Below are 19,629 nucleotides of genomic sequence, written 5' to 3' on the forward strand. Positions count from 1 at the left end.
TCCAGCTGTCTACGTACCAAATTTCATTGCAATCGGTTCAGTAGTTTTTGCGTGTTAGAGCAACAAGCACACACACATTCTCACAAACTTTCGCATTTATAATATTAGTATGATAGTAGGATGATAAAAGGTTTCTAAATTTGGAAAATTAAACTTGCTATTGAAGTAGACAAGACATAGTTAATGCAAAAAATTAAATTTACCTTACTTCCCTGATTTTTTTAAGATAAATATGAGCCAATCATTTTACCGTCAATATAACAACGACGAAAACCCTCGAAAATCTCGGTTAATTTGTTTATTTAAAAATGTATAGTTAACGATATTAGAATTGGAACATACTAGTACTAGTATAGTATTATGTTATCTGTGGTAATAGCTTGGTATAGGCATCAATCACTATTGATTTGAAATTAATGGATACACGGGCCATTTTAATAAATGTAAAATTCTTTAATTTGTCCAATATTTTTTAAATAGCTAGATTTTATTTCATGTAGCTAATAAAAATATTAAATAAACATAGAATTAAGCGACAGCGGACCTATGAAGATATAACCTGTAAATAAACCTGTATTTAAAAATACGCAAAAATATAAAATTCATAGTTATTAAATAATTTATGGGTAACGCATAAATGAATGTATTCGGCATCGTTTCTTATATAGAAGCAGGCCTCTCAATTACACAATACGCAATTAATTGAATCGTAATTATTCCTATTTATTGTAAAAGATAATATTATCAGTTGTATGACAATATAGAGCTTCTTTAATTTCAGTGATTGCTAGATTATTTCGATAAAAATAAATATCAAGTAAATTTAATTATTAAATAACATAACTATGTTGCATAATATTCAAATCATACTTGTGCCAATAAATGATACAAAGGTCGTTAATTTAAAGTATTATAAGAATTATTCTTCCGTTGGAACAAAACTATTCCAATACAGAACATAACTTCCCACGTCGGTACTTAGAATCATCAAAGAGTATACTCGAGAAAAAAGTAATCACTGTGCAAGGCACCATATGGCCGCTACGGCCGTCAACCATGTCCAAAGACATAAATGGGCACATTGTCATCACAGATGGAATGCCATTGCGTCGGGGCAGCCTTGCGCACGGGCCGTGGTGTGAGGCAGAGGGGGGCGGCACTCCCGCGCAACCTGCGCCTCCGTTCGCACAGATAGTACCTCGCTCGCCGCGCGCAGAGCGAACCATCGCGCTATATTCCAACACTTAACGCGTTTCTTAGTCAACACTGGATACGATAGTGTAAACATGAAGTGACAGACAAACTTAAGTGATGCTCTCATAGACTCTAAATCACAAGGTAATTGAAGAATTTTACGCGATATATCGTTAATACGCTAATAAATTTAGCAAGGGCATTTGTGAGTCGGTGCAGCGAAGTCATAACAGTTATCGTCGTTACGTGTTATTCAAATTACTATTGTCAAAACAATCGAATAGATGATGTAGTATGTATATGTAGATGCAGGTGCGTCTGATTTGTGAATGACTTGGAGCGTGCACGACCGGTTTCTGCTTGCATAACAGAACCAAAATAGAGTAGTGTGTCAACGGTGCCTTCGTAGAGCTGAGAGCCTTTTCGAGTATTAAGGGTGACAAAGATTGTGAAGTGCTGAGATAATGACATCATCCCGATATGTTCACAGTTCACACACCGCCCACAGTACACGTGTCTTAAGGTTATACGAAGTGTGAAATTAATAATCGCGTTAGGTTATATAAAAATTAATACTTAGGTATAATTTTAATTATTTTTTATCGATAATGGAACAATTTTATATCGATAATGTGTTAGAATTTCATTTTAAATAACAAATATGAATATCAATAATTACGTTAAAGAAATAAACATTTTATTTTTAAATAATAATATTAATCAGTTGGTTTTAAAATTTACTTTTATTGTTAAAGTTGCCTAGTAAAGATTGCTAGTGGGATTAAGACGTCTTTTTGCAATGTTTTTTTTTTCACGTTTTTGTATGCATTTCCTTGGTAGACGCTATTTAAAGTTTTCATTCATTCATATATTCAAATATAATTATGTATAATTTATCTTTGAATTCATTTCAAAATTATGGCTTTATTAAATTTAACACGGGCCTTTATAGTATAATAATATTATCTACCTAACAGGGAAAATGTATCGTGAGGTACACGATACATTATAACAGTAAAATAAATGTAGATTATGAGATAATAACGAATATTTCGCGGTGAATGAGTATAACATAAAAAGTAACTGTAATGTAAGATAATATAAAAATGAAGCAGATCCCATATTAAAAGATCAATCGGTATAAATTACAAATATTTATTTCGCAATTAGTCCGATAGTGACCTTAAATTAAGATTAGTTTATAGCTGTGTTACAATTAAATAACAAATGGAAATATCCTACCTAAAAAATATGTGAAAAAATATTTATAAATCTTTTTCAGAAATGAATTTCCGACTAAAGATATGTCATTTCAACACCGCCTTTCATTATATACCTCGTACGAATAAATGAGGGACCTCACTCAAAATGTTACAAACGTCCCGCCACGTTTGAAAATGTGGACATTGGGAAATGTCGATAAGTAAACCTCCATTACTCAAGAAATATAAAAATGTAGGCTACCAGAAACATTATCACGTTGCAGTTTTGAAATCAAAAAATTTTAACGGATTTTAAACGCGATTTATTTATTATATTATTAACCCGACGTTTCGAATGAACAAATCGCGTTTAAAATCCGTTCAAAAGTTTTTAATTTCTAATTGAATAATATTCGCGTAAAATCAAACACAAGAAAATACTATTTGAAGTTTATTTGAACTGTAAGTATCATGTTAGATAAGTTAATTTATAAAGCTCTTCTATTTTTATGTCGTAGGTGATTTGTTGAGATTTAAATTAGTCGTTTCATAAATTGTAATACTACTAACTAATTCTAAGATTTTACATTTAACCCCCTGCAAAAAGTCTAATATCATTACGTCTTAAGTTAGAGTGCCGAGGACTATACTTATTTATTAACAAAAATCACTTTTAAAGTAGATTAACTATGTAAATAAATATTAATTATTTACAGTAAAGCGTATATTTATGACTTATCTTCTACAGTAGGTAATATAATACGTTCGTATACTATAATATCATGTATAAAGAAAACAAAAGAAAATACTTTATTTCCGTATGCAAATTAATAGTGAAATAATGGTCTTTTAGATTCCTTCTTCATATTAATTATTCAACTCTATTCATGTACTTATCTCCGCATCATGTCTAATGAAAATTCCGCATGACTAATACATACTTTGACTACTTTGATTCATGCTCTGACACATTACTTTATATGGCAACAATAAATGATATATAACGAATTACATAATGTAATTGAAGTAATGCAAATTTATGTATACTTTTTTTAAAATAAAAAATTGTTATAGAAAATTCGACTGAATTAGATGCCGCCAACATTTCTAAATTTTAAACTTAAATATTAGATGAGATCTTAGCATTAGCAATTATCATTATAGGCTAGTTTTTTATAAAAGTTAAATAACTTCGAGACGAGTCTTTTACAAAAGACAGCAAATACGTTCGAACTCAAGTGTATTTATTCATTATCGGTGGATGGATTAAGGTGTGCCGTATGACAATTAGATTTTTCTATGTAATCGCAAGCAACCGAGCTGGTGGATCGCCTGATGAAAAGCGACTATCACGACCAATAAAAATTTGCGGAAGTAATGTCTCTAAAAATTTTTTGTCAATGTCGTGTTTGGATAATGGGGATAGGAAAAGGATATGGTACGAGGCTCAGGTGACATTAAAATGATAACAGTATTAACGAATTCAGTTTAAAATTCTGGTATTTTTTCTAATTCGTGTTAAAATTTCCGACCCAGTATTTTTAAAAAAGGTGGACGCCCATAAGCATTCATTAATTACTTATAACAAATGCAATTTATAGGATTGTAAACATTCACTTAAATTATGTATCAATCAATACGTATATAATATCTGCGTCGCATAAAATATACCCATACACAATTACTACACATAGATAAGAATACCACCAAGAGCATAATTTTGAAAATGTAAGAAATGCGCGAATCGATTTAATTTCTCCGTGACCAGAAACCGGAACAAAGACAAATACTTTTCATCATTCTTAATTGAACATTATCAGTGAGGTATACGGAATTCGTATTATTTATTTTTAATTAAAACATACAAATCGTATAGCTAATTGTTAATGAATACAAATATTTCATTCTTTTATAATACTGTTTTACGCATGGTTTTATTAGCCTCACCTGTATGATTTCTTTCAAACAATTTTTTACGTTTATCTACTCTATATAAGATTACGACAATCAAGTTGATTATGTCGTTAAACCGCATGTTTTGGTTTTTTAATTATATTTATTTATTTAATCTAGAAAGATTGATTAACGTTCGGTAATCTAGGCCGTCTAAGAGCTTTTCTTCTTTTTATTAACAATAAATAATATTTGATCCTCCCTTGGTTAGTGATATGAGTAAAATAAATAATATTATCTACATGATGTTATTGTGAGATTCTCTCTTATATATACGTTAATTATTTCTGTAAATTTTCCATTCGACAGTTAGTCTTAATTAATTGTTTGACCTAAATAAATGTAATTACAATTTTATTTAATACTCAATTAGAGCTAATGAGTTTTACAGCAGTCTTTATGAAGGGACGTTTGCTCGTCCTAGTTCGCTTTGTACACTCAATGCGCACTCAGCATTACAAAGACGTTTTAGAAGTATAATGACATGGGTGTAAAGTTTAGATACATGGATGTTTCTACGCCGATAGCTTCGCACATTATTGGAGGCAGCGAAGCACGAAGCGTCGTTAGGCAGCCGCTCGTTTAAAATAACATCGCACAATTTTAGACGCGATTTCACATTATTCATTTTTCTTGTTCCTCGCTAATGAGTGCCTGTGTAAAAGATAATATTATCATTGCTTTGGTATACTAACGTACTGTTACATTAATGTAGTATAATCAAATTAGAATCAGAGATGGTATGACGATCATGACAAACGGCATACATTTTAACATGTTTTAATATATGCATATGATATAACATGACTATATTTTATATTCCATTGAAACTTAAATTGTTAGACGGAGAATAACTCGTAGCGCAATACTTATATTCTACAGTTCTTATTTAGTTAATTATGTAAAAGAAATTGTAAAAGAATTAAGTAAATTAATAATAATTATAGAATTCGTCTCCCTGTGACTAGGCTCGTTGTGAAGTGTTCGAAACGTCGGGTTAAATAACATATAAATGACATCGCGTTTAAAATCCATTAAAAAGTCTTAAATTTCTAAATGTATAATGCTCGCGTGTAACTGAATGCAAGAAAAAAGTAAATTAATAATAAAGTAATTTTGAGGCAAATTCATTAAATACAATAGGTATGGTTATGTTTAACAAGACATTTTATGATCCTTACCTTACAATAGTTATCAAATCAAATTGTTTTTGCGTAGGTTGATGTATATTAATAATAAAGCGAATGAAACACAAACACATAATCGCAAATCATTATGTAAACACAGCAACACATAACTCAATGCAATTAAATATAATAATATGTTAATACTGTCTTTGTCTTAGGTTTTGTAGAATACGATATCTGACGCGTATTTTTTATGTATTTATTTTATTATTTTTTATCAGAACAACAAGAAAATACAAATTATCAAAATAAATGAAGTAATGTGCAATACAAATATTTTCACAATATGACAATTCCGGTTAAAACTAGTCTAGTTAAGTAGGTAGTTTTAAAAAGCTAAAACAACGTTACAAAATTTTTATCTCATTATTACCTTAATATAATTTGTTTCTGTAATAAATTCTTACCAAGGATTGAATATTGACCCGTAAAATACATAAACTTATAATTGATATTCATAATATTATTTGTTTATTTGTACTTCGAGATTTTTTGTTAGATACGCATATACGTATTTGTATTGAATCTGTATGCATCATGTACCTATTTGTATCAAGCTGGTTTCGTCACATGACAGCCCTTCCATGTACAGATATGAAATTGTGTCAAGCGGAAGTAAAGAAGTTGAATACCCTAGGGATATTTGTCATTTATTCAAATGACACCTTTTATGTTATGTGTCTTTTTTGGACTTATTGGAAATGGAATCATGTTAAAGCGTGGATTGCAACATGTACTGAGAAATGACTTTGAATCATTTGCAAATTTTACCACGTAGTTATTTATTTATTTATTTATTCTTTATTGCACACTTTCACACTTTTTCACACAGTTAGTTTGACCTCGTAAAACATATTTTCAAGAGAAGTTTGCAGAATAATTCTGTCTAGTAATAATAAGTGAATATATTTTTTATATTAGAATGATAGAGAGAAAAAAATATTCAGTAGTATAAAGTAGCAAAAGAATAGCAATTCCACGAGTCCACTTCGAATAAAATAAAATAAAATTCATAAGAACGAATATATAATATTATTCCATGATAACAAATACCCATTGCTTCTGTTGCGAAATCACATTCACACGTAGCTTTGATCATTATCCATTGTCTAGACTTGAGACAACATTATGAATATTGCTAAAGTTTTTGTCGATACCCAAAATGTTTCAGTTTATCTACTTAAGGGAATATCTGTATATTTATAACGGGATGTTAATGTAATTAAAAGGAAAACGTGGAGATTCTTCAAAAAGTACCTTAATAAAGTAAAAGGTACCTTAATATGAACATATACCAAATGAGAGTGTATATTATACACATTAATTTTTAAAGAATAGTCGATGTAGCCTCTTCTTTTCGATCCTCGTCTTCTTTGAAATTTTTAAGACACAAGGCAAAGCGTTTATATTTAGTCTTTTAAGGGATTCGTCGGCTATAAATAAACAAACTCGTTTTGTATTTAAAATCTTGTTTCGCGAGTTACCAAAGAAAGACGGCAAACAATTAATAAGAAAAAAAAAATAACAAAAAGTGCCGGTCAGCACTGTTGTTTCGGCGAAAGAAACAGTGAGTTTTCGCTTTAATAACAAAGTGATGAGTCCGCGATCTTTTTAATGCTGTGAAACCTTTCAGATTATTTTTATTGCCTTTCAAATTTACTTCAGAGCGCTTTTGTGTTAATATTTTTGTATAAAATATAATGTTCCTTTTCTCATTTACAAAATTACTATTTCTTTGTATTCCCTAACAGTTTTAAAATACAATGATGTAGAATAACCGAGCTCATGCTACGAGTCACCCAATATTATGAGCTCTTTTATATTACAAAGTCTCATCTCTAAGCAGCCCAAGTTCCAACTAGTTTTCCACTCACCTCCCTTAATGTTGATGAAATTGCTTCAATATTGCAACCGTCGGAGTTTCTCTGAACAAAGAAATTGTATGAGCGATAGCCACTAACGAATCTCAGAAGACTTTTGCAATGAAAAAGACATACTGGTGCTTTGTGTCAGCGATTTTATACATTTTGATTGCGCTACTACCATTCCAGAAAGACAAATTTATACATTTCATGATGAATTATGGACGGTGTAACTATATTATAAATTTTATAAATGTATTTATGTACTTATCATATTGTAATTAGGTTCGTTCGGCTGATGCTATGCGAGTAGCGACCGATCAAGACAGGCCAACCCTTTCGTGAGGCAAAGAATTTGAATGGTAGGACAAGATTACGTGTCTGCATACTTTTCCTCACCAATTACAAATTTGCCCATGTGAATAATCGCACGTAAAATATAAAAACATTATTTCATATGACCATATTGAAATTATTATTTAACATCTTGCTTTTCTGATATTGAGTGGTTGTTTTAAATTAGAGTTATTTATTAAAATGAAACACAACGGATGTCTGAGACCAACTTCTTCATGTGGTATAATATCTAATGCATGGTACCTCTCTATTTCTAATCTATCATACTAAAAATAAATAAATAATTAGTAACTCCAACACAACCAGAAATAACCTAAAACTATAATATAACCTTATTTATTTAAAGCTCTGTAAATCATTCGTGCGCTACTTATAACCATAAACCTTTATTTTGAACATATCACACAGATTATATCATTTAACTATAAAAATTTAACTACCGATACCGATACTATACGAATAAAATCAATTGCAATGTCTATAGTTTTCCATATATTGATTTGTAAGTGGGCGTCTAACTCATTGTCACGCAATAGCGTACGGCCCACTTACAAAAATATGATTAGCACTGGTTTCGGTGGTACGTAATAAATCACAGTATTGTATAACATTCTATACATTTAAATTATTGTTAAAAGTATGCTGTGCGAACTGAGGTATATTAAATTGTAGTAAATATATTTTTATCTAATGGATATTCTGATCATTTTATTAATTTTTTAGTTGGTTTAGGAAGTTAAAAACTTACCGGAAAATGCTCTTTATAAACCGAAGCTGGAAAATATGAATTTACAAGATTTTAATCCATTTATTGGCATATCGAAATAAGCCTTTAATTTGAAATGGATGCAGTATGACAGTTCGGTTCCCAATAGAGTAAAAATTTCCCAGAAAGCTATATCGCAATACAAATATTATTTAACTGGTTCAATATCGTACTAGATATTTGTTGATATTGCGTTGGCTGTCAGACTGCAAATAAACTGGCCCAACGAATTGATTACATATATACGGTTTACGTGAAGCGATGCAGAAACTTGAACAAGCGATTAGAGGCATGTCAACAGAGACTAACGAGGTAATAGTTAGACCCGATCGCTATCACATCCTATAAAAATATATATAAACACTCACTATTTACACCAAACTATTCTGTAAAAGACCACAATTCTATACGGAGTCATATTACAATTTTTTGATATAGTGTATTCGGGTATCTATTTTATATTATACAGTAAAGGCTGCTATATAATGTCCGATATTTCTCCATACTTTAATGTACAAAATGATTGAACTGAATAACAAACATTGTAGGTGCGTAATTCATACTATAATATGCAAATCTATTTAACCGTTTCATCGAAAACAAATTAAAGGGGATGTGGAAAGTTTTGCTGAATTAATATTGGTGCAGTATGTAATCCATTGCATTACATGAAATATTAACTATATAAAAAGTAATTTGGTCACGAAGAACACGCAGGTAGCTAATTACATAAATAATTAACGACGCACCTCCGACACACAAGTAAAATGTAAACAAGGCCTTGGGGCTCTTTAACATTCCTATATATTCACTTGTTGTGCGTTAATCTATATAAATTATATATGCTTTTTTACTTTGTACTCCGTTGTTTACCGTTAAGTTAAACTACAAGAAATCTTTGTAATAGAGACATTAAAAAAAGTTGTCCCATTACTCAACTTATCATTTGTAACTTTTCTCAAAAATCATTTAGTAATAAAAATAAACTTTAAACAAACTCTTTTAATTATATGATAATACGTCCAGCAAATAATCAAGTTGTGAATAACATTATAATATCTCAAGATCATGATCGACCTAAAATAAAGATGACGCTACGTCAGATGACGATGTCGTCGCAAACACACGACCCACGAACGATTGTGTATTCATATTAATATTTATCGGCAGACTAATTTAAACTCGATATTGCCTACGTCGTTTTAAGCATAACTTATTTAGGTCCAATAATTACAACATTAATTATCCACATTGAAAACTCTGACTCATAAACAGAAATATACGACAACAAACTCCCTTAATTAGCCCGGACTGTTGAACAAAAACAACAAAAAATATTGCACGATGATAAAGCACTCTGAAAATGTAATCAAGCGGATATTGAAATGAAAAGCACATTCGATGAAGCCTTATATCCGCAAAAAATCTCTGTAGTAATTACATTTCTGTAGTAATCTTTGGAAAATGAAAAAAAAAGCCTTTTCACACAAAATGCCTTATGTTATTTCCTATGACTTCCATCTTCCAATCAGATGAAGTTAGAGGAAAAGCTTCGAAATAAAATTGATTTTGGTGAGAAGCTATGAAAGATGTAATTTAAAGAGTGCGCAGCCACCTGCTCTTAGACTGAAGGTTTTATGTAAGGTTTTATGGCCTCCGTCCTTATTTTATACATCTCCCTTTATTTTCGTGACCTACACTTAAACGGAATATTTTAAGACTGACTTAAAACATTTGCTAAATATATAAAGTGTACCTTTCTTAGATATTATCGTGTTTATAGAATCGGGTTTACTGACCGTGACAAATTAAAAACATTCTCCGTAGGTAATATTAATGAAAATTTACATAATATGAACGAATTACATACGCTTTGATAAAGCTTAGAAAAATTATAGAATATAATGGTAAACGTTGGTTCAAACAGCTTCCGGTCATAAAACTCCCTTTTATTCCTGTAGACTAATTACAGTGTGCACCGGCCCATGTGCTTTGGTACACATCTTTTATTGTAAGTAATTGCCGTGTTTGCACGCAACGCTCTTTTCGAGAAAAACATTACAACAAAATAGGTGAAACTTAACCAGGAAAGCCGTTGTTGTTTGCTTGTTTGTATTTTACATCCACTTATGAAATAATGCAAATTCAGTGGTTTCGTGTCTTTTTTTATTTTATTTATAATTATGTAATGTTCAAATTAATTCAAAATCATGCGGCTTTCTTGAATGGTTATATTTTTATGAATGTTTGTTTTGCATTTTTATACTGTTGTTGTTTGTTAAATTGACAGAGATAGCGGTAAAATAATAAGATTTAACTCTTGTGTTGAACCATCTGTTCTTGTATTTTATGGTTTTTGAAATCATAATAGTTACTATCCTAACGTAAGTGTACACAAATCTAATAAATCGAAAATTATTAAGACGCGCTAATCCGTTCTTGAGTTATGATTGGTACCACTAACTACTTTTTCGAATGTAATCTTCATTAAATACAATAATATTACAACATACTTAAGATACAACCAGGCAATTAAAAATTACTTGTCTTCAAGTTTACAATTTTGCAACTTAGCTAACTTTAATTTTTAAGCCGAAGGTATACCAAGTATCTCCATCTTACTTCTAAGGTCTCCACATATTGAAAATGTAATGAAATGAAATCAATTTATTTGTTATGTATGATAGTTTCTTTCAATAATACAAGTATTGGTATTTCAAATAAGACATAATCAACTTCATTAATTAACTATAGAAGAGAAGTTATTACCTTCTTTGATATAATTACAATAACTTAAGTTGAAGCAGGAATTAACATAAACTAACATTTTTTTAATAGGGAAACAATTGATTAAGTATTAACAAATCTTCATAGAGCTGATTTAAGGTATCGATACAGTGACAGTATGTGAAATCAGCCGTTGCTTTTGGTGTACAGTATCGAGCGCACTGAAAGCATCATCAATCACAGCCCCAAGTGACAATACGTCATCAATCTGCTCAAAACTCTTAGCGGCTTCTCTGTTGACATTGACGAAAACCATGATAGTACGTAACTTTAACAGAATTGGGGAGAAAACCGTGCACTTTGTTATTGGTCCCTTCATAATCTATTTACCTTCAACTTAATTTAACATATAATAAACTGGATGCTCGTCCCGGCTCCGCCCGATTCCTGTTTTATCCCAAGGGAGCATTTAATCGAGATAAAAAGTATCCTATCACCCAAGTTAGCTCGCACACAATACCCTGTCTGTATACAATATTTCTTCAAAATCTGTTGAGTTCCAGCCTTATTGACGAACAAATATCCAAACAAACAATATTCCTTTTTTATGACGTTAGTGTGTAGTGTTTTGGGAGAAATTTTTCAATATTTTTGGTTTATTATGGCCACATAGGAGTCTGACTTCTAGAACGTTTGCAGCGAATAAGTAGCTCCTGAGTAGCGACTACATAAGACATACATCCTGCATATAAATATCATCATCTATTATGAATCCGAACGAGTTCACTGCGCATCAGTAGACCAAACTATTACATATTTTTATAACGTTAATTAACTTCATATAAACATAAGAAAAACAGAAATGAAAATTATATTAAAGGCAATTTATGGAATCCATATTTCATCGGACTAAAGTGCATTTCAAAATGCAATCCAACAATTTTTTTTTTTGTTTTTAATCAATTGATTTTGAGTAATTCTTATGCTTTTATTTCAGATGACAGTAATGCTTCGAGCAATATTGGCGGATATGGTTTATGAGAAATATTCATATAGATTCGATTGCAACTAATAAGTAAAGCAAAATGGAGGGTGTGAGGGTTACCCACCAAGGCGTTAAGGCTCACACGCCTGAAGGCTCGGCTGGCCGTATTACTCAGGCGGGCCTTGCAGCCCGAAGTCCTGAGGGCACTGCTGCGAAAGCCATGGCTATCAAAGGCCATGAAGACCTGTGGGTGGAAATCCAGGCGAATACCTTTAGAAACTGGATTAATGAAACTCTCAAACCGATGAACATAAAGGTACCTTAAAATAGTTTAACTTATTCTTTTCACAAAATACTTTGAAACGCCCACCGAATCTTAGAAAAACCCAGTCTTTAAGTGTGGCATACACGATATAATACGATTCACAAAAAATAAGTGGAGGAAAATCGTTCCGATTTAATATGTTTTCTAATATTATTTAATTTCTCAGGTAATCGACTTGGTAGAGGATTTACGAGATGGAACAATACTTTGTTCGCTAGTGGAAGCCCTACAAGGGCGTAAACTAAAAGGTTGGAGCCGAAAACCTAGTAATCAACATCATAAGTTGGAAAACGTTACCACCGCCTTGCAAGCCATTGAAGACGACGGAGTTAAATTAGTTAATATAGGTAATTAATGTTTCCAAACCTTACTCATTTCATCTTGATTGTTGTTTATATTTGTGTAATTTAATTTATTCTTTACTTTTGTATAGGTAATGTGGACATAGTTAATGGAAATCTCAAATTAATATTAGGATTGATTTGGTCACTTATCGTCCGATATCAAATTGGAAGAAGTAAATTCCCACCAAGGTAAGTAAATTTAGCAAGCGTTTACTTAGTATTTCCTTGGGTTTGATTTTGAGCGAGTAATTGTACCTACATTTAAAAATGAAGGACTCTTTTATAGTTTATTAGCCCAATTTGATCATTTAATTATTAAAAACAATTTATATAATAAATATAATAACACTAAGCACTAAGATATGTAGTAAGTCATAATATATTTTCTATTTTTCATTGATATAAATGTTCTATTTTTCATTGATATAATTGGTGGCATGTTATGGTTTTGGGCATACATATATGTATATATGAATTATATTTTATGCTTACGAATGTAATACAAATAAAAGTTCAATATCCAAAAATATTTTCATATACCGTTAAGTTCCTGAGAACGTTCTATACTTTCAGTATGTGTGTATTTAGCTGTAACAATTACTTGTATTATTATAGTATCTGTGGTTGTACCTTGTGTTAAATTTTGTTTTGTATGTTCGGAGTATACTGACGTATGCTGCGTTGATCTCAATGAATTACAAGTATTTAAAGTATAATATATCATATTTTTAACAAAAAAAAACTAAACAGCTTTCAAAATCATAACTGGATCAAATTCAAATAGAACCACATGGGATTTATTGTGGGAGTCGAGCACGCTTCGGCACGAATTGGGCCAGCTCGCACCGGGGAAGTACCACACCCCCACAGAAAACCGGCGTGAAATAATATTGTGTTTCGTACGGTGAGTGGGGGAGCCGGAGGCCCATATCCTTTCCCTTACCCTTCCCAGTCCTTTCCTTTATTCCTCTTATCAATCCTTTCCTAATCCCTTCCCAATTAAAGTCGGCAATACATTTGTAGAGGCGAAAGGTCTGCAATTGACCTTACGCCTCTTCAAATGTTCATGGGCGGTGGTAGCGCTTACCATCAGGCGACCCACCAGCTCCATTGCCGACTATGACATAAAAAAAAAATGGGAATAGCTCATTTAGGGAATACCTAGGAATACCAAAATAATTATAAAAATCGGTTCACCCAGTAAAAAGTTTTGAAGTATTAAACGTCGTGTCCAAAATGCGTTTCGACAAAACGGCGAATGCAGATTTCTGTTACAAGTGAATGTTCTAGCCTAGCACTCTTTAATTAGAGGAAAATACATTAACATTATGGAAAAGTTATATTATTTCGAATGCTGGATTTTCGGTCGAGCAAGAGGCGTGTCGCTCAAGATTATGACCTCAAAAACATGCGTATTACTCAAAATTAAGTCAAGTTCAATAAATGGTATTTTTATGTATAAAAAAGGTATTTTTTATACATAAAAATTCAATTTAATTGAGGATAGCGAATGTAAAAGTTATAAGCATATCATAAATAATTTTGTTTCTATTGATTGCCCACCTCTACATTTAACGCTTCCAGGGCCGGCCCTGGTTATTACAGTGATAGAGATTATACGTAATACCATAGACTATACCAGTGGTAATACCTACACATGCCGACTAACTACGTAATAGACGAAGCAATTAGCACTGTAAGGTGCGGCGTAAATACAGATAAAATGTGATTGCGCGACATCCCACCTAAAACTATTCGATCGGCTTACAACAACCGGGTATTAGGAAATACTAGTTTCTCTATAAAAATTGATCACGCCACTTTCTAATAAATTGTCAATGACGGCTATAATTTACAGTTTACAGTTACAGTTAAGTTATAATTTACTGTTTTTGTTCTGAGATTTTTTCTCATAACTATTATACTTATTTGTACTTATTCACTCACATAAACTATTGCCTGTTTTAAGCTACATTGTAATTGCATTGAATAGAAAACATTATAAATGTGCAATTAACATTTCAAACTAATTCTTATTATTAAATGCACATACAAAATAGCATTCTAGCAATTTTTTTACATTTGTCAATATGTCCTTATACTCCTGCCATAAAATTCTTCCTAAAAATTTAAAACGAACGCTTAGCTATCCACACGTTGGTTGTATTTGCAGTAAATTCTTGGCTTTTACGAGTCTATCTGCAGTGAATCGTCAGTTCTCATTACCTAAAATTGCAGAAAGTTGATGCTATCTTGGCTGCAATCGACCCTGCCAGAGTGTCGAGTCAGCAATCTTACGACCGACTGGAATAGTGGTGTGCTCCTATCGGCGCTTCTCGACTATTGCAAACCTGGCGCATTCCCACACTGGAGGGAACTAAGTATGTTCTTGGAATGTTTTAATTTGCCTGTATGTTGTAAATAATAAGAATGGCTAGTTGTTAAAATATAAAGATATATAAAAATAAAGGAGGTATATACAGAGACTGTTTTGATTGCAATTTTGTTAATTTGATTAAGGCCTTGTCTTATTCTTGTTCCAATCGTAATGACTTTCGGGGACAAAGATCTAACTTTACTTATTCCTATTATTTTCCTCATTACACGCTGAAAGGATTCCAAGTCAATCTCAATGTCGGATTACTAAGACATTTGTTTTTTTGTTCCTATGTTAAATTCTGTTATTTAAACAAACAATTCAACACGAAAAGAAAATATATTAATACGTAAGAGCATTTTCTTACCCCTTCGGCTAATTTATAAACGCTTTTTGGTTATTAGATCGTCACGAGGCTGTAGAGAATTGTAGAAGAGCAATGAAGTTGGCCCATCGTGAATTGCAAGTGCCCATGGTTTTGGAGCCGGAGTATCTGGCGTCACCATGGCTGGATGAACTGTCTGGCATGACGTATCTGTCTTACTTCATGAAGCCGGACTCTGCGGGAGTGAAAGCTACGTTGGACTGGGTCAATTCACGTCTAGAGAGACCTATTTCAAATTTCACGGTAATGTATATATTCAGCATTTGCTAACACGGCGAATTTTGCAAAAGAACATTTTTTGACATTTCATTTTCAAAATTTACTTAGGAATTTGGCCATCGAGTGAATCCAGAATCATCTTTAGGGTGTTTCCTACTCCAACAGAAACAAGTACGAAAATGTAACCTCAGTTAATGAATACACGTTTTTACACATTTCATTAACCTAATTAGTTAAAATAGTTGTAACAAAGACGTATAGTTACAACTAGTTTTAACTAGAGAAAAGAATATACAGATTAGACTGATATCACTCTAGCGTATCGTATATCGTATTACATAGCGATGTAAAACGGCCACATTGCTTAGTAATCATTTTCTACCTTGTTTTTTTTTGTGTAATTACGAATGTATAATACATATGTTAAGGTGATTGAATATGCATTACATATATAAATTCAATTACACAATAGTAGATTATTAATCAAGGACCAAGGTCGCGGATTCAAAGTGAAAATTCAATATGGAAATTTGTGATTTTCCCCGAGGTGAGCAATCTGCTTTTCATCGGAATAACGATAAAATAAATATTGTTATGCTTTTAATTAAAATAATATTTGTTTTCGGGGTAACATTCGAATATTTTAGAATTCGAAAAAATTTGTGTATTTCTATCACCTTACGACGTTGGCTGCGTGCGGGGACAAACGTAGTGTTGAATTAGATCTTTCTCACTCATAATCAACGTCTGCATCATAAAGTTGTGATACGTAATTTCTCTTTTCAGTACATAAACTCGTATTTTTTGTTCGAGGTTTTATTTTCGGTTTTATAATTATAATTGTATAGAACTGTTTGGAATAGTTACATACATTATACATGTTTTACAAGCTCTTTTTAATTTTGCTCTCTTACCTTGAAGTAATTAATTAGTTATTTTGGAGCCTGCAGAAAGAAATATTTTTTTTGAATATGAGATCAAATGGGCTATAATGTTAATTTCGTACGAGTTGAAATATGAGCAAAAGGTGTGAAACATTTTCACGGAGAGTTCAATTTTCGTGTGATTAGAACAGGCCAAAAGGGAATTCCAGTTCCGTCGACTAAACAAACAGGAAAATGAAAAGGGCGAGCTAATGCCATTGAGGGACATAAACAGGCCAAAATTGTGTTGTATACCAATATGTTTGTTCTGGTATCGAATGATAATTATGTACCTATATACTTATATCTACTCCCACTTGCTTTTATAACACCCTAAGATTTTGGCGTCATAAATAAAAGCAAACCACTTAGTGAGTTTCAGCGTAATCCATATTATAAGATTAATAGTTTGTTTTCAAATAAGATGATGTAGATTCTAATAATAAATGGTATCTACAAAGTTATGTTGTTGCTTTCACTAATTATATTGAGCTTTTTAGACTGACTGGAACGACGGTCGAGTAGCAAATGAACTTGTAAGATCGATGGGGGGACCAGCCCCTCCACCAAGCCGACTAAGGCGGGATCCAGCACGCTGGGAAGAAAACAACCAACAAGCAATTGACGCGGCCAAAAAACTAGGTATGTTTCTATTTACTCAAGCCGCCAATACATTCGTTTTTCTTTAATTAACAACGTTTACAAGTCCCCGATGCGTAATGTGTGTTCAAATTTGTCTATCAATTAATTGCACAGTAATGTTTTGTTGCTTCAACGAATTGCGAAATTCTCGCTCATAATATTCTGCTCCAATAATACCTTTGATCTGCGTAGTAGTGCTCACCTGGGAAAACTGCCGAATGGTTATTTCGAACTGTCTGCAAATTACCTATTATTCAAAACGTGAGGCTATTTAAGAACCTTTTGTGAATAAATGAAAAACAATGATTATTATCTAAATTATGACGTGCTCATTCATATTATAAAATAATATGTTCATCGTAAAATTATAGCCATAATTCATTTTTTACATGGTTTGCACACTACAATATAACATTTATTACGACAAAATACACGGTACAGCGGAAGGTCGTTGTTGTTTTTATAGCTTTAAAGCTGTATTTGAATTGTGCATATTTCGCCGAAAAGACCATTACATTTTATAAAAAATTACCAGTTAAATGACTTCTCATTACAGGAGTTCAGCCAGTATTGTCAGCGAAAGACATGAGTTCTAGTGACGTAGAACACTTAGGTGTAATGGCATGGGCTACCCAGTTCCGAAACATCCCACCGCGTCCGCCCGTACATGACATGTTGCGAGTCGCACTCGATTCCACTTCGGGGCGGGTAGGAGAGCCTGTAAGTGCCTCGGGATTTATTTTAAGGAAAAAGAACATTAATATTACGAAACGCGACTGGGTGTGCTCTCGAGCGAGACGAAGCTAATCTTGGAAATTAACTCATTATTTATTGCAGATTTTTGTTGTTCTTTCCTGGTTCACGAAAAGCTAAACATATCGGGTTTTTGTAGAACAACTTTAATTAAAAGTAACTCATTAGCAAGTAATACGAGCTGAGTTGAGAAATGTGTTCATTTCATGCGTTTTTATGTCAAATTCTCATTTTTCCAGACATATATTAAAGTGGAAAGCATATCGAGGGATCTTTCAATATCTGATGTAAAAGTATACATAGTGAATCCATTAGAGCAGGAATCGAGGCTCAAGCTGGATTCAAGAGGTTCCGGGGAATTCGTACCGGAACACGCTGGTATGCACGAAATTGTTCTCGTAGTCGACGATATCAGGTAACATTATTGATACTTTATTAACGTCACTCTTTTATTACGCTATAAAATTTTAAAGAGATTTTATTAAATATAATGAAATGTTTTCATATATTGCTGAATTGTAATTAAATCGATGAACACATGTTATGTATACAATTGTAATATTGAAGCTATTTTAATTAAGGTTTTACATAAACTTTATTAATTCAATGAACTTTAATTCAGATATGAACTAATTTGTTAAGTGTGTATGGATTCAAATACTTATATATAGTAGTCGTACTATATAAAGGCAAATATATAACTTTACATTTAAAACACACAATAGTGACATTTTGAAATAATAGAACGCTACTAGTCATCAGAATATTCGTATCTTTGTTCGCAAAAATACTACAGCTTTTATGTCAGGGATTTTAAAAGCTGGGTATTGATTGCTATAGCATACGTCTAACAACTTGCAGACTAAAATATTTAATAAGAATTTAAACATTGGATTCTAAAATATGTGCATGTGAATCTACATAAATTATTTTATACAGGGTCGATGGCAGATACTTTTTCCGAGTATTGCCAAGATTGGTGTCGGTCCCTCCACCTGGCATGGCGCCTTGTGCAGCTGGTAGTCTTGTGGAAGTGTTAGTTAGTGCAACAGGTAAAATAAAATATGTGTTTCCGTCCGATGTGATTTAAATTAATATATAAGATAAATATCGTCTACGATTTTGATAAATTTTTCACAACATGATGTTGTTAATGCGAGTGCATCGAAATATTTTTTCAGTTTTTGTCCTATAATAAAAAAACTTTTGAAACAAGCCTTTATGACACCTACGATTATGCATATTAACAACATCATCAAGTTAAACCTGAAAATTAGTATTTTTACACAGACGGATAAAAAATGCAAATACACTTAAATCCTTCCTACTTAATCCTACTAATATTATAAATGCGAAAGTCTGTAAGGATGTGTGTGTGTTTGTTGCTCTTTCACGCAAATACTACTGAACCAATTGCAATGAAATTTG

At 32.0% G+C, this 19,629-nt stretch overlaps 1 protein-coding gene across 1 annotated transcript in view; it reads left to right on the forward strand.

Annotated features, from left to right (window-relative positions):
- Positions 1–1,160: 1,160 nt before the first annotated feature.
- Positions 1,161–19,629, forward strand: part of LOC119830039 (filamin-A) — a 62,008-nt gene continuing 43,539 nt past the window's right edge. The window contains exons 1-10 of the mRNA XM_038352869.1: positions 1,161–1,338; positions 12,246–12,549; positions 12,725–12,905; positions 12,992–13,091; positions 15,141–15,283; positions 15,684–15,907; positions 17,307–17,448; positions 18,005–18,168; positions 18,441–18,616; positions 19,141–19,253. Coding sequence (XP_038208797.1) covers positions 12,334–12,549; positions 12,725–12,905; positions 12,992–13,091; positions 15,141–15,283; positions 15,684–15,907; positions 17,307–17,448; positions 18,005–18,168; positions 18,441–18,616; positions 19,141–19,253 — 1,459 coding nt within the window. The 5' untranslated portion in view covers positions 1,161–1,338; positions 12,246–12,333. The remainder of the gene's footprint in view (positions 1,339–12,245; positions 12,550–12,724; positions 12,906–12,991; positions 13,092–15,140; positions 15,284–15,683; positions 15,908–17,306; positions 17,449–18,004; positions 18,169–18,440; positions 18,617–19,140; positions 19,254–19,629) is intronic.

Source organism: Zerene cesonia, chromosome 11, assembly GCF_012273895.1.
Source record: "Zerene cesonia ecotype Mississippi chromosome 11, Zerene_cesonia_1.1, whole genome shotgun sequence".
Classification (NCBI taxonomy): Eukaryota; Metazoa; Arthropoda; class Insecta; order Lepidoptera; family Pieridae; genus Zerene; species Zerene cesonia.